We start from the raw sequence: 16699 nt of genomic DNA on the forward strand, positions 1-16699 counted from the left end.
CCCTCATCGCCTTCACTCCCACCACTGGCAGTTGTACCAAGAGCTCTCCAAATCCTAAGATATGAAATTCTCTCTCCAAACCTGACTGCCCATCTACCTCTTTCTCATCCTACAATACAAGGCATTGCTTAAAACCTACCTAGTCGACCAAGTGTTTGGTCATCTGTCCAAACTTCTTCTTTGGTTCAGTATAATTTCTTTTCTCCTTACAGTCCTATGAAATATCTTGGGAGGATTTATGATGTTACACATTAAAGGTGCTATATAAATGCAAATTGTTGTTGCTGCCTGCCAGTGCCAATTTAGCTTTATTCCAGTATCACTCACACTTTTAATAAGAGTAGAGGTAAGATGACAGCAGAAAGATAGATCAGCACATTCAAGCAAATATAGCTACTGCTAGGATCACCCAACAGCAAAAGATTAGTTTTTTTGCAATGGAGGGCAGTGCTACAGCCTGTGGCAAGGCTTGAAAGTTCAGAATTTACCTCGTCCTTCTTTTTATACACTTTTCTTCTTCATACCTTATAGGAAATAAGTCATTAAACCAAAGTTAGGAAATTTACAAAAACTTTGAGTCACAATAGCTATGCAGGCAGAAGAAATCACCTTTAGGCCTTCAGTGGAAACATATGACGGCATATTAAAAATCAGCAAGAGATGTTGACTTGAACATTGATAAGAACATTTGAAAAGTGAATATTGCAGCTCATCATACTGGAGCATAAGACAACCACTGGTCCAACACATTGAAGTGTGAACTTATAATTGTTCTGTACTGTGCACTAATAATTTTTCTGAACTGCAGTTCTACAAGAAATGTTTAGGCCTACATCTTAAAGGTGAAAATCCAGGCATTCAATAACAAATATTTACTTCAGAATAAACTTCTATAGTATTGATAGGGATTTTTGAAATTTGATACTTAAAAGAGAAGCACCAGGGTTCAAAAGGAATAATTTCACTTGCAAGGTGATTACAAAAAATATCCACAATCAATGGTGAAATTAGATCTTATTAGGAGATCGGATGCCTATTTAAAAAATAAAGAGAAAATGCCGAACCCAGGTTTGCACTAATATACCTGCAGGATGCATTCCTTGAAACAGAACTAGGAAAAGTTGTGGACTGTAGCACATTGTCAGAAATCTATCTTTCTAAAGTTAATTAAGGAGTTCTATATGTATCTCTCGACCGAACGCTCAAAGAGTTGGCTGAAGGTAGGTACTGGAGATTTATTTTTTAAAAAATGTGCAGTTTATTGAATCTCTCTGTTTTAAGGGGAATGAAACAAGAAGACTACAAGGATTAAGCAGGGTTGTCTCTGATTACTTAATAGAAATATGCAAGAGGCTACATGAACTCAAAGAGCAAAAGAAACAATTTCAACAAATGATTATTTACAAAAAGAAAATGAAACAAGTGTGCAATTTTATGTTTCACAGACTATCCTTAGAGATCTTATTTCCTACAGTATCCTGTTGGCTGTACAATAGATGAACTAAACAAATCTCCATTTCATTGCTTTACTAATGCACAATACCATATTGCACATCAATAAATTATGTGCTATTAAAATCTTAACAGAGCATTTAGGAGAAGTTAAAAAATTGCATTATCATATCATTGTATCATAAATATAAACTTACTTAAAGATACGTCAGAGAAGGTTTGAGAAATGACTTAGAGCTCCCCGCTCTTACTTATGGGATCATCCTGATGTTAACATACTCTGGACCAAATGAGAACAGGAGGTGGGGCATATTCATACAATATCTTGCAATGTAGTGAGAAATGTATTTTACACTTTATGGCTTTTGTATACCTTCCCAATTCCTACTAGCCTTGTGGGAAAGGTAGTGTGTACAAACTGGCCTCTCAGTTTTGGTGCTTCCAGGCGATCCATTCATCAGATTGAAATTCATGCAATGACAAAATTTGCAACAGAGTAAGGAGCATTTGACCCATTTTGTTTGTACTAGTTTACAGCTCTTTAACTGGAGTGTCTACTCTATTTGCTTTCTTCTTAAGATGGGAAGTCCATCAGCTTCCATCGTACACAAGTACATCATGGTCTTGCAGGAATTTAACACTATTTATGTGTCATCCCGGCAACTGCTGAGTAGAGTTTACATTTAACTTTCATAAACATGTTAACAGCCCCTCAAATATTCTAGTCATTCACTTAAAAAAAACATGTTTTGTTCAGCATCTGGAATCTCTCTTTAAGAACATAAGAAATAGCAGCAGGGGTAGGCTGTTCAACCTTGGAGCATGCTCCTCCATTCATCAAGATCATGGCTGATCTGATCATAGCCTCAATTCCACTTTCCTGTCTGACTACCATAAACCTTAACTTCCTTCTCAATCAAAAACCTGTCTAGCTCAGCCAGGAATAAATTCAATGACCCAGTCATTGCTCTCTTGGGTAGAGAATTCCAAAGATTAACAACACTCAGAAGAAATTGTTCCTCAACTCCATTTGAAATGGGAAACCCTTTATGCTGAAACTGTACCTCAGTGTTCTACATTACTCCATGAGAAGAAACATTTTCTCAGCATCTACCCTGTCAAGCCCCCTCAGAATCTAATATGTTTCAATAAGGTCGTCCCGCATTCTTTTACACTCCAATTAGCATTGGCCCAACCTGCTCAATCTCTCCTCATAAAATAACTCCTTCATTCCAGGGATCAAGCTAATGAACCTTCTCCGAACCGCTTCCAATGCTAATATATCCCTCTTTAAACTAGGAGAACAAAACTGTGTAGAGTACTCCAGGTGTGGACTCACCAATGCCCTTACAGTTGCAACAGGGCTTCCTTACTTTTATACTCCATCCCCCTTGCAATGAAGGCCAACATTCCATCTGCCTTCCCAATTACTTGCTGTACCTGCATGCTAACTTTTTGTGATTCACGTATGAGAACATTCAGATCTCATTGTACTGCAACATTCTGAAGTCTCTCTCCACTTAAATAATATTCTGCTTTTCAATTCTTGCTGCCAAAGTGGATAATTTCACATTTTGCCACATTACACTCTATATCTCTTTGCAAATGATCATTAAGACAATCATTTCAAAGTATCTTACATGATAAGTTTCATTTAATGTTTCAGTTATCTTTTGTAGCAAAATCAGAAAGAAACTAACAAAAATATATTTATGAAGGTCTTTCCCAGGAACAAAAGATCATTTGGAAACAGCAGGCAGAATTTTCAAAACTTAGTCTACACAGAAATGGTGGGAGCAGTGGCAGGTCATGAACCTGAATGGTGAAGGAGCAGGCTATGCCGTGGTTCTTTAACTGAGCATCTCAAATCTGCATTCCCTGACCAGAGTGAGTGAGTGGGATAGCAACATAGGAATGGAGGACTTAGGAGCAGGAGTAGGCAATTTGGCCCTTCGAACCTGCTCTGCCATTTGATACGACTATGGTTCATCTGATTGTGGCCTCAAATTCACTTTTCTGTCTGCCTCCCATAGCCCTCAACTCACTTATCTATCAAAAGTCTATCCAACTCAGCCTTGGATAAATTCAATGGCCCTGCCTTCATTGCTTTCTGGGGAAGAGAATTCCACAGCTAACAGCTCTGTGACAGAAAAAAAATTCTCCTCATCTCTTTCTTAAATGGAAGGCCCTTTATTTTTAATTTATATTGCTTAGTTCTACTCTCCGCCCATAAGAAGAAACACTCTCCCGGTATCCATCCTATCAAGTCCCCTCAAGATCATATTTGTTTCAATAAGATTATCCCTCATTCTTCTAAGCTTTAATGGGTATAGGCCCAACCTCTTCAACTTTTCCTCATACAACAAGCCTTTCACCCCAGGAATGAGTCGAATGAACCTTCTCCAAACTGCTTCAAATGCAATTATATCCTTTTTCAAATGAAGAGGCCAAATCTATATACAGAACTCCAAATGCGGTCTCACAAAGGCCCTGTACAGCTGAGCAAACTTCCCTATTTTTATATTTCATTCCCTTTGCGGGCCAGAGTTTACAGGCAGTGATGCAGCTACCTCAATATGTCTGAGCTGCACTGCCAAAGGAGGCTCCGCCTCTCAAGGGAGACTGTCATCTCCATTTGCCAGACGATCAGGCCTGATATCAGCTCTGACTGTGTAGGTGGACACCCCATGCCAGTGGCTCTGAAGGTCACAGTGGCCCTCAACTTCTATGCCTCTGGCTCTTTCCAGTGGTCAGTGGGGGATCTATGTGGAGTCTCCCAATTCAGTTGTCCACAGTTGCGTTAAGCTGGTGACAAAAGCTCTGTTCAGGAGGGTCCTGGCCTTTATTCTTTACCGTACGGATGAGGCCAGCCAGGCTGAGCGAGCCAGAGGCTTTGCAGCGATTGCTGGGTTCCCCTGCATCCAGGGTGCAATCGGCTGCACACATGTGGCCATCAAGGTGCCAATGGGTCAGCCAAGTCCCTTCGTCAACAGGAAGGGATTCCACTCAGTGAATGTGCAAAAAGTGTGTGACCACAGGATGCAGAATCTGCAAGTCTGTGCAAGGTACCTTGGCAGCACCCATGATGCTTACATCCTCAGACACTCCCAGGTGCTGAGGTTCTTCAGTGCTCCAGCCCGACTGGATGGATGGCTGCTGGGTGACAAGGGCTATCCATTGAAGGTGGCTCATGACGCCTCTCCTCCACCCAAGAACAGAGGCAGAGCAGCGGTACAACAGGAGCCACACCTCCACAAGGGCTGTGGTAGAGAGAACCGTAGGTCTTCTCAACATGTGCTTCCGATGCCTGGACCTTTCATGGTACAATAACCCCCAGGGTGTCACTGATAGTGGTTGCATGTTGTGCTCTCCACAATCTGGCACTGGCAAGGGGGACCCACTGGAGGAAGAGGACCTTGACCCAGCTGCACAGGTCGCATATGATGAGCCCAGTAGTGAGTCCGAAGATGAGCACGGTGAGGAGAATGCTGAGGGAATGGAGCCAGACCTCAGAAACCTCCAGGGAGGCAGGGACACCAGGGATGCCTTGATCAACCCTCCTTCAGCTAGGCTGCCAAAGATCAGCTTCAAGCACGTCAGGGCTGCCCCCTCCATCCCGGATGTCTGAAAGGACCCTTTCATTTGAACACAAAGAACAATCAGTGCCTGTGCAATAAAGTTCAGAGCCACCAACATCCAGCATTACATACTGGCGTACCCTGCATCAATGGTACAACATAGAGTTGCATATGTGGCTCCCGTACTGTGGTGAAGTTTGGCAGCAGGGAAGTGCAGTTGAAGGTGAGCGAAGTGCAAGCCAGGTGAAATGACTTCAAAAAAGTTACCAAGCACCTGCCAAACAGTGAAAGCACTTTCTGAGGAGTGCTCTGAACAGCAGCCTCTCATCTGCTTATGGCTGCAGCTCTTCAGTTTCATTGTTTAAAGCCTTCCCAGCCTGCCAGTTTCACAGAAGAAGCACTCCACTTGCCTGGTTGACCATGGTGACTTTACTGACATCTTAGCGAACAGGTATGCTAGCTGTTATACTCTTAATTGCCTGCTTGCACAACCTACTTAATTACATGGTGAATCCCCTGCTCTCCTTCAAACCCACCCTGGTGAAACCTAGAAGTGGATGTGATGATGATTAGGTCCTGATCCTTCATCACTTTTGGGAATTTAACTCTCTGCATGCGCCCAAACGTGCCTCCCACTACCTGTGAAGATTCCTTCAGTGCTCCAAATAGAAAATGGTCTGAGCCTATCTTTCAAAGGTTTTGTATGACAATACTTATCACCCAAAATTCTCATTCTCTAACTGGGTGTATGTGTCTTTTGTTGAAGGGATTATACCTGAAATGAAGCTTGTCTCTATTTACTCCTTCACAGGACTTGGGCATCGCTGGCACAGCCAGCATTTATTGCCCATCCCTAACTGCTCTTGAAGAAGTGGTAAGCCACCTTCTTGAACCTTTCCATTCTTTGTCGTGTAGGTACACCCACAGCACTTTTAGGGAGTTCCAGGAATTTGAAAAGCAACTGTCAAGGAGCACCGATATAGTTCCAAATCAGGATGGTGTGTGGTTTAGAGGGGAACTTGCAGGCGGTGATGTTCCCATGCACCTGGTGTCATTGCCCTTCACGGAGATAAAGTTCACGGGTTTGGGAGGTGCTGTTGAGGAAACCTTGGCAAGTTGCTGCCGTGCATCTTGTATATGGTATACATTGCTGGTGTGCATTGGAGGTGGAGGGAATGAATCTTTAAATGTGGTGGATGGGGTCCCAGTCAAGTGGGCTGCTTTGTTCTGGGTGGTGTCAAGCTTCGAGTGTTGCAGGAGTTGCACACGTTCGGCCAAGTGGAGAGTATTCCATCACACTATTTACTTGCGGATTGTAGATAATCAACAGGTTTTGGGGAGTCAGGAGGTGAGTTAGTCACAGCAGAATTCCCAACCTCTTGACCTGCTCTTGTAGCCACAGTATTGATCTGGCTAGTCCAGTTAAGCTTCTGATCAGGTAATACCAGTGATCGTCAAGCACACATGGTTAGATTCCCTCTTGTCCTTACAGATGTTGTATATTTGTCAACATTTAATATTTATATACTTAACTCTGCTTTGAACTGCTATTTTAACAGTTAACTGTTCAATACCTGCTAGCCTATCTCAATGCTTAGGCTAATTCAACTTAATTAATTACTTCTGATCAAGCAAGTCTTTCACTGGTTTTGGATTACAGTCTATTTTATAGTTAAGAGAGAGACAATGTCTACTGTTTAAAGAATCTGGTGAAATATCCATGCCATTTATATTCAATCATGTGCTTTTCTAACTACCTGCAAAAATCATTTGCATCTGATTAAGTGAAACAAATTGATTGAATTTAATCAATCACAGGAACTGATATTTATTTTAGAAACTGTTTGCACCGTCAGCTAAATGATTCATACCCAAGTCCCAGGCTGAGTCCCATTTTGCAGTTAATTAAGTTTGATAGCAATTAAAGGATGAGGCTGAGTAATTCACAGGTTAGTCATGTTTGTAATTTCCAAATTTTATTTTTATTTCAGTTTTACATGTTTCAACCTTTTATTTTTATCTCTGTTCTAATTGGAGCAGCAGACCGTTGACACCTCAGTTCTATTGCACTGTTACACGGCACCGAATTAACACACACGGAGCTGATGTTACAAGATTGCTGAAACATCCTGGTTAACAATTACATTTTCACTGCTGTTAATTTGTGCTCCCTCAAACTGTTGGGCTTGGTTGCTGCTCTTAAGATAGTTCCACTAATGTCTTCAGTATTTACTTTTGTTACACAACATTTAAACTGAGGCACCATAATGTCATACAGATTCCTCATCTCCCTTTATTGAGTTCCTTCCCTCAGCTACATTATTGTGTGGATGTCTTGGACAAAAAATAGACCCAATAAAAACTATTTAAACATACATAATTCAAGCAACTGGAATTTGTAGTGTCTAAACACTCAGCTGGATGACTCATGCGGCCTGAGAATGGCTAATAAGGGGAGAAAACTAAAAGTGGGTTATAGTCCACAAAAACAGAGAGAGAAAACAAAAGCATAATTCTGAAAGACTTTGGCTTGTGGAGAGGGGTAGCAGGGATCAGTTGCATGGAATGAGCTTCTCAAGGATTTCTCTCTTTCAGAAAAGGATTTATTTATTTATTTTTCCAGAAAATGATTTTAGTGGATGCATTACAAGCTTGCTAATGTAATTTGTTCCTTGATGTCCTAGCGCTTTGGAATATAATTCTTAACATAAACTGCTTCTTAAAGCAGATTTGCACTGTGAACACATTGCAAAGCAAATTTCCATAACGGAAACCTGATTAGATCTATTTTTCCCTTATAACATGATTGAACTGCCTTTGGAAAGTGTGGTGACAGCAGTTCAAGAGAGTAAACCACACAGAGCTATAACAGGGCCCTAGTTGGGGGAAAAAAATCAAAAGCAGCAGGGCAGAACACCAATCTGAGCTATCGGGCAAAGAGTATCTGGGCAGAAGCTAAGCAATCTGAGCTGGGGAATTGGCTGCTAAAATGAGTCAGCATCTAACAGTGCAGAGTGGATATTAAGTTGGAAGTCACCAGGTTTGAGTCACTCGGACTGAAACTTGTAATTTACTTAGTTAAAACAATCAGGTGTTACTTCTTCCATTTAATAATATTAATATTTAGTAAATTAAGCCAGCAATTACTCCAGTAATTTACTCCAGTATTTAAAGTAAATTAATCATTTACTGTATCTAGTCAGTAAACTTGTTTTATATTTGTCAAATGAGTAAGGTTGCAAGTTTTGCATGAAATACTCTGTAAAATTGGAGAGACTCAAAGTATTTCACAGCAGTTCCCTACAAAAGACTACAGCTTTGTTTTAAAAGTAAAATACTGCGGATGATGGAAATCTGAAACAAAAACAAAAATACCTGGAAAAACTCAGCAGGTCTGACAGCATCTGCGGAGAGGAACACAGTTAACGTTTCGAGTCCGTAAGACTCTTCAACAGAACTGAGGGAATATAGAAATGAAGTGAAATATAAGCTGGTTGAGGGGGGTGGGACAGGTAGAGCTGGATAGAGGGCCAGTGATAGGTGGAGGCAAAGGAGAGATTGCCAAAGATGTCATAGAAAAAAGGACAAAGGGGTGTTAACAACAAAGTTGACATCTTTGGCAATCTCTCCTTTGCCTCCACCTATCACTGGCCCTCTATCCAGCTCTACCTGTCTCACCCCCCTCAGCCAGCTTATATTTCACCTCATTTCTATAATCTCTCAGTTCTGATGAAGAGTCATATGGACTCGAAACGTTAACTGTGTTCCTCTCCGCAGATGCTGTCAGACCTGCTGAGTTTTTCCAGGTATTTTTGTTTTTGTTACTGCTTTAATTGTATTTCAATAATGAAATCTGACCAAATACTCAAAGGTTCGATCATAGATTTATTTATTCCACTAAACTAGAATATTGCCATCTATTATTTATTTAGCTAGTGATTCAATATTTTTCCCTTTATGCCAATCAGTGTACTAAATCTCCAAAAGTCTAATCAGCAATCATTACATTGGAATCTCCATTATCCACTTCTGATGAGTAATGGAAATTGATAGATAATCACAAATCTCCAAAGTTTGTCTTCCATGTATGGCACAATAATAGCCAAGCATAGGAAAGGTAAGTAAAATAGAAATAAAATAAATCAAGTTTAGACTTTATCAGATAGGGGGATGGTGTTGTAAATGGATTGTAGAATGAGATGACAGCTTAGAAAAGCCTCTGATCCACAAAAATTCTACAGAATAATTGGGAAGGCAGCTGATTAGGTTGATCATTATTAATGGAGGTTACATTTTTTTTTTAGTGCTTTGAGGTCAATGGCTATTGAAGTGCTCTTGCAGTAAACTGTAGATGCCAGTGAAGCGACCTTAGCAAGAGAAGTCTTAAGGCAACCTGGTGGTCATTATGTTAGTGAGCTAAGGTACTAATAATTATGATCCTTGGGCAATGTAAAGCCAAGGGCACTAAACAGGAAGGGGTTGGTGTCTCAGGATTAAGGAATCTGCATGTGAATTAAACCAATACATAGACTATAGCATGAAGATCAAACATCACCTGTCTTTGTATCCAGACACTATTAAAAGAGGGAACAGAGAACAATTTGGGACAGGGCAATATGCAGACAAAGGAGCTGGTGTCAACTCCACTGAAATCCAGTAAGAAGCTGTGATTTTATGGTTTGGAGTAAACATTCTGGTCGGTATCCAAAACTATTAATGTTTGAAAGGAAGCAGCTGTTTAACAGAAACCACAAAATACACAGAAGACAGTCTTGTAGTCAGACTGCAAGGAGGAGTAAGCATTTTAATGGTGACATAATAGTTACGTTACTGGATTAGTAATTCAGAGACCTGCACTAATGATCTGGAGACATCAGTTCAAATCCCACTACAGCAGCTGGGAATTTAAATTCAGTTAAATAAGTGAATCTGGAATAAAAAAAAAACTAGGATTGTTAACTGTGACCGTGGAATTACCAAACTGTCATAAAAACCCATTTGGTGCGTGAATGACCTTTCAGAAATGAAATTTGTCATCTTTACAGTATATGTGACTCCAAACTCACACAGCAATGTGATTGACTATTAACTACAGCAACCTAGCAAACCACTGAGTTGCACCAAATAGCTACATCAAAGCATAAGAAGAATAAAAGCAAACTACTGTGGATGTTGTAAAACTGAAACAAAAACAGAAAATGCTGGAAAAACTCAGCAGGTCTAGCAGCATCTGCAGAGAGAGAAACAGAGTTAATGTTTCAAGTCCGTATGACCCTTCTTCAGAAGAATAAAACTGGACTGGCCACCTGGCATTGACTAAACGTCAGATTTGGACATGGCAGAGGCACAACCAGCTCAGTTGACCCTGCAAAGTCCTCAGGCTGGATCTTTAGGTCCTACTGAGGTGGGGACAGAGGTGGGCAGGCGCTAGAAATAATGCCACTACCGGCAATTTTACTCAAGGAAAGGGAAGGTGAGACCAAGAAACCCACCTGATTTGGGAATGAGGCCAATTAATGTAGTTCACAAGCTCTTTGTCAGTTTATTAAGTGGCAGTTTTGGGATTTTGGTGGAGGTGCATGGGTTTCATGGTGTGTCAGAGATCAGGTGCATGGAGGGTGCAACACAGCATGAGGTCAGTCATGGCCACACCATCATCTTAGGAAGACCCATAAAAAGGAGCACAGGGAGGAAGGGCGGTCAGTCTTTGGCACACAGTGTGCTATCATGCGTGCAGAGGCTGCAGGGAGTCTTTGTATGCACTGGGGCTGTGCAAGGGATCATTGTCCTCTTGGCATCGCGAGTTCATAACAAGAGGGAGTTCAGTCTTCCAGACATTATTGGGAATCCAGCTGAGCACAAGGAAGGCAGCAGCTAGTGATGGGAGCACGATTCTCAGATCTTGGGTCTATAGCCATGAAGATCAACATCCTCAGCAGCAGAGACCGAGGCATGAGGAGGCCAGCGTAGAAGGAAGGGAGGCAGGAAGGCAATGGAAGCCATACCCTCAGCATAAGGATCTACCGCCAAAGATGGAGTTAACTGAACATGTTGGAGAACCAGTGCCACAGAAGACTGCACCTGTCCAGACAGATGATCACAGAGATTTGTGCCCTTGACGCAAAAGATAGCAGAGTGAGGGATATGTCTGGCCATGAGGTTACAGATTGTGATTGAATACAGTTTTACTATCCTTGATTGCCCATAACGCCTCATGGATGCCCAGTTTTGAGCTGTTACATCTGTTCTGAATATATCTCATTTAGTCGGGTGGTAGTGCCAGGAGGGTATCTCCAGTGTGAAGATGGGACTTTGTCTCTACAAGACCTGTGAGGGTGATCACTCCTTTCAATACACCCACAGATAAATGCATCTGCAACAGATAGATTGGTGAGGACAAGGTCAAATAGGTTTCTTCCGTCATGTTGGGTTCTCTCACCATTTGCTATAGGCCCAACTGGGCAATTTTGTCCTTCAGGCCTTGGCCAGTATTGGTGCTGCTAAGCCATGTTTTGTGATGAACATTGAAATATCCCACCCAGAATATATTCTGTGCCTTTGGTGCCCTCAGTGCTTCTCTCAAGTAGTGTTCATGAAGGAGTGCAGATGCATTAGCTGAATGAAGGCAGGCAGTATTTATCAGCAGGAAGTTTTCTTGTCTATGTTTGGCCCAAAAATGAAAGGCCAACCTGGTGAAACTACAGCACAGGACTAAATGCAAGCTAAACAGCAGAAGCAGTATGCTATAGACAGAGCTAAGCAATTGCACCCCAACGAACCTGATCAAAGTACAGCAGTCCTGCCATATTCAGTTGTGAATGGTAGCAGAAAATTAAACAAATAACAGACAAGGAGGTTTCATGAACATCCAACATCCTTCATAATGGAGGAGCCCTGCATGTGATTGCAAAGCATTTGCAATGAGCTTTAGCCAGAATCGTCAAGTGGATGATCTATTTCAGCCTCCTCCTGAGGTCCCAACCATCATAGAAGCCAGTTCTCAGCCAACTCAACTTATTCCACTGAAGTTAAGAAATGGTTGATCACACTGGATACAGAAAAGGCAAGGGGCCGTGATAATATCCTGACTGCAGTGATGAAAACTTGTACTCCAGAACCAGCAATGTGTCTGTTCCAGTACAATACTGGCATTTGTGCCAAAAAGTGCCATGCAATGACTATCTCTAACCACCTTTCCTTGACATTCAACAGCATTATCATCATTGAATCCATCATAAACGTCCTGGGCTCATTATTGGCCAGAAACTTAACTGGGCAAGAACATAAACATTATGGCTAAAAAAGCAGATCAGAGACTGGGAATTCTGCGATGACTGACTCACCTCCTGACTCCCCAATCGCTGTCTATCAGGCATAATTCAGGAGCATGTTGTAAGACTCTCCACTTGCCTGGCTCAAGTGCAGCTCCGATTGCACTCAAAGAAGCTTGACATCAAGCAGGACAAAGCAGCCCATTTGATTGGCACTGCATCCGCCACCTTAAACATTCATTCCCTCATCATGGTGCATCGTGGCTGCACTTTGTACCATCTTCAAGATGTTCTGCGGAAACTTGCTAAGGTCACTTCGACAGCACCGCCCAAATCCATTGGTTTCTATCACCTAGGAGTAGGGCACCTAGGCAATAGCCTAGAGTCCAGGCTGCACACTATCCTAACTTGGAAATATATCACAGTTCCTTCATGATTGCTGGGTCAAAATCTGGGAACTTCCTCCATAACAGTCTGTGGAACTACTTTCGCCACATGGACTGCAATAGTTCAAGAGAAGGTAGTTTACCACCACTACCTTTCTCAAAGGCAATTAGGGATTAGCAATGAATGCTAGCCTTGCACCAGCCCCCTGACCCCCTGCCACCCCCGCCTGACTCCGGCCAACCAAATGCCCTCATCCCATGAATGAAGAAAAAGTATTTAGGATTTGTTTGTGATGCATGAATAGTTTGAGGTTATAGGGTAGAAATTATGGCTAGTGATCATAAAAATATTATGTTTAGTGCAGTGATATCAAATTCTCCTTTCCAGTATTTTAACTGAGGGTAATGCCTCTAATAATATATTAGATAGAAGAATTTGAAGAGTGGTTTAAATATTTATATAGCTTTTTACCCTTATGTTGTCAAACTATGATCATATCATCTCTTCTGGATGGGGAAAGAGTGATATACATCTGTTGTTAATAACCATGCACATTTTATTAACAGTACACTGCTTAAATCATTAAAATGCTAATTATCTTTCATTTTAAATGTTTCCTAATCATTTTGTTATTTTTTTCCTGACACCACAAAATCTGATTGACAGGGCAGGCAGTAATTTGATTTCCTACCTCTGCCTATGCTGCTTATAAATACATGACAAAGAATGGAAGATTTCCCATTTTTCCCTTCCTCTGGGGCACTTCTTATCTCTGCTCAATCTCTTCACGCATAGCCAGGCTGAGATTGTGAACATTTCATATGCAACCTGTGGGGGAAAATGCTTGTGGCTAACACTGCACTCAGCAAATCTGTGCATGAACATACCATTGTGCTAGAGCTGCTGGCAAATTGTTTCTTCCTTGCCGTCTTAAAAGTACAGGGTTTAGTATTGGAATAAACCCAAACAATAATGCAATTCCTCTGATTGTAACTCAATTTATCCACGGGAAAGAGGAAGATTTCCTCTGTGTGAATTTGCAGCAAAGTCATAAAAATTTTCATGAAGAATAGGTTTATGATTTTGCTATCACTGGTGCACATAAGAAATAATTGCACTTAATAGCCGTTCTCAGCATTTTATTACCCTAAGGTCCATGCACAAAATATGCACTTACTTCGGTTGCCATAGCCCTGCTAAGAGCAGTGGACACAGGATGTCACAATGCACTTAGGTTTTAGATTGATTCTACTTCATATCATAATTTAAGATAACATAATTCAGAGCTGGGCTTTAAGAAAGAACAAGGGTTCCATAATTGTATCTTTCAACCAAAACAGCAAGCAAACAGAAACTACGTCAATGTAAAAAAATTAAATTTAGGTGTATCGCACTTTGAATATAGGAAACAGAAGTAGCTGAGAAGCATTCAAAAGTAATTAACTGGAGAGGAGAATAAGCAATGCAGCGAAATGAATGAATTTAACACTGTGATTTGGTCTACCTGTAAATATACTGGTTATGGTTCAATACAGAACAGCATACTTTTCATGACTAATGAAGATAAAATACGCATTGTTCACTGCAGTTCCCATATCACATATATTGTAAAGTACCTTAAATATGTTCAAATTCACTTTTAAATTTACTTTGGAGAGTATATAAAAGAGATATACACACTATAAGGCATCACAAACAGAAATATTTATAGGACACTTAAAAAAAATACCAAAAATTGTAAAAGAGGAAGTTAGACTTCAACACTAATTTATAAGAGTGTGAATCAACCATCTGTATATGAAATACATTACTACTCACTTTCTTATAGTCTCTGGAATCTGAACATGCTGCATGGGAATCAGCTCCTCCAGCTCAGCCAGACTACTGACATATCGTACCTTGCTGCTGAACTTTGAACTGAAGAAAATAAATTTAAAAAGACACAATCTTATAACTTTCAAATCATAAAGATAAACATCCTGAGCAGTCTCTTCCCACGAAAAATGGCAGCGTGGACCCAAACAGAGGCACCGATTGGGTCCACACCCGCCCCCGCACAACCCTCCCGATGGGGGGGAAAATTCTACTCCAAGTCCCTAAATTGAACATTTGTTCCTTATCATTCTCAAAAGTGGTTGATGACCATCTGAGGAAGCTGAGAGGATATTCCCCCTCGTGGGGAAATCTAGAACTAGGGGGCACAGTTTCAAAATAAGGGGGTCTCTCATTTAAGGTGAAGATAGGTCAAAAATGTAAAAATCCATACATTAATAAAAGCCCTCAGGTTGTACAAATTTAGGGCACCGCATGATAGGTCCTTATGCTCACAACACAGCCTAAGCCCCCTAAGACTGCTCCAACATTCAATAAGATCACAGCCTGATCTGATTGAGGCCTCAACTCCCCTTTCCTGCCTGCCTCCCATAGCCCTCGTCTTCCACGTACATCAAAATCTACCTATCGCAGTCTTGAATATATTCAGTGACCCAATCTCCACTGCTCTCTGGGGTAGAGAATTCCAAGATTAATGATCCGCTGAGGGAAGAAATCGCTGCTCATCTCCATCTTAAATGAGAGACCTCTTATTTCGAAACTATGTCCCCTAGTTCTAGATTTCCCGGGGGAAATATCCTCTCAGCTTCAACCCTGTTAAGCCCCCTCAGAATCTTATATGTTTCAATAAGATCATCCCTCATTCTTCTAAATTTCATTGAGTATAGGCCTAACCTACTCAATCTTTCCTCAAAAGACAACCCCTTCATCCCAGGGATGAACCTGGTGAACCTTCTCTGAACTGCTTCCAATGCAAGTATATCCCTCCCTAAATAAGGAGAACAAAGCTGTACACAGTACTCTAGGTGTGGTCTCACAAATATTCTCTACAGTTGTAGCAAGACTTCCCTACTTTTATATTCCATCCTTCTTGCAATAAAGGTCAACATCCATTTTGCCTTCCTAATTACTAGCTGTACCTGCGTGTTAACTTTTCGTGATTCATGTACATGGATACCCAGATTCTCTTTACCACAGCATTCTGCGGTCACTCTCCGTTTAAGTAATATTCTGCTTTTCTGCTATTCCTACCAAAGTGGACAACATCACATTTTCTCACTTTATACTTCATCTGCCAAACTTTTGCCAATTGCTTAACCTATCTATATACCTTTGCAGACTCTTCAGTCAGTATTTAATGGAGGCAAAGGGGGTCTCACTCACCAGTGAGAACGCCACTGGGAGCCCTGCGTCATGAACTCTCAGCAAGGCCCACTGAAGTAAGTGTCAGTCAGGCAGTGGCGAGCCTTCCCTGGGACCAAGGACCCCGGGGGTGGAAGTCCTGCCCGGTGAGGGCTGCCAGGCAATCAGAGGTCAGCAGCTGTGTACTGCTCAACAGTGTCATCGGGGAGGTGGGAGGGAGATTGAGAAGTGGGGGTCCCAGGGGACGGGGTGTTGGCAGCAAGGGCGAGTGGGTGGGGGGTGGGGTTCCCCTCAGTGGCAACCCCCATTCCCGAGGCTGGGTCCCTTGAACAGGTACCCACTGCTTTTGAACAAGGCATCCACCCTGCAAGCCCACAAGCAAACATGCCAGGTTTGCTTTTCAAGCTTCCCGCATGTCGAGTTCTCCACCCAGTGTTGGGAGAATAGCAATGGCGGTGGGATGAGGCTCTTAAGTGGACATTAATTGTCCACCTAAGGGTCTCAATTGGTGACCGGGCAGGAATTCCGGCCATGGGCTTAAATGGGGCAGTGGCAGGAAGGCAATGGAGTCCCCACCTGCTACTCGCCCACCTGATTAAATGCCCCCCCAACCCCACCACCAAACCCATCACTGGAAGTGTGTTAAATTCCATCCTTTTTGTCCTCCTCACAACTTGCTTTCCTACCTGTCTTTGTATTGTCAGTAAATATAGCTACAATACACTAAGTCCCTTCATCCAAGTCATTAATATAGATTGTAAATAGTTGAGGCCCCAGCACTGATCCCTGCAACACTTCACTAGTTACAATTTGCCA

At 41.8% G+C, this 16699-nt stretch overlaps 1 protein-coding gene across 13 annotated transcripts in view; it reads right to left on the reverse strand.

Annotated features, from left to right (window-relative positions):
- LOC144696100 (protein prune homolog 2-like) overlaps positions 1-16699 on the reverse strand; it is a 508829-nt gene that overhangs the window by 12890 nt on the left and 479240 nt on the right. For 9 of the 13 annotated variants that reach the window (XM_078567388.1, XM_078567368.1, XM_078567399.1 and 6 more), the window contains 2 exons: positions 14507-14605; positions 489-524 (listed from right to left, as the gene is read on the reverse strand). In XM_078567388.1, the coding sequence (XP_078423514.1) occupies positions 489-524; positions 14507-14605 (135 nt within the window). The remainder of the gene's footprint in view (positions 1-488; positions 525-14506; positions 14606-16699) is intronic. The other 4 variants (XM_078567379.1, XM_078567461.1, XM_078567470.1 and 1 more) reach the window with 1 other exon arrangement.

Source organism: Cetorhinus maximus, chromosome 2 (genome assembly GCF_964194155.1).
Source record: "Cetorhinus maximus chromosome 2, sCetMax3.hap1.1, whole genome shotgun sequence".
Classification (NCBI taxonomy): domain Eukaryota; kingdom Metazoa; phylum Chordata; class Chondrichthyes; order Lamniformes; family Cetorhinidae; genus Cetorhinus; species Cetorhinus maximus.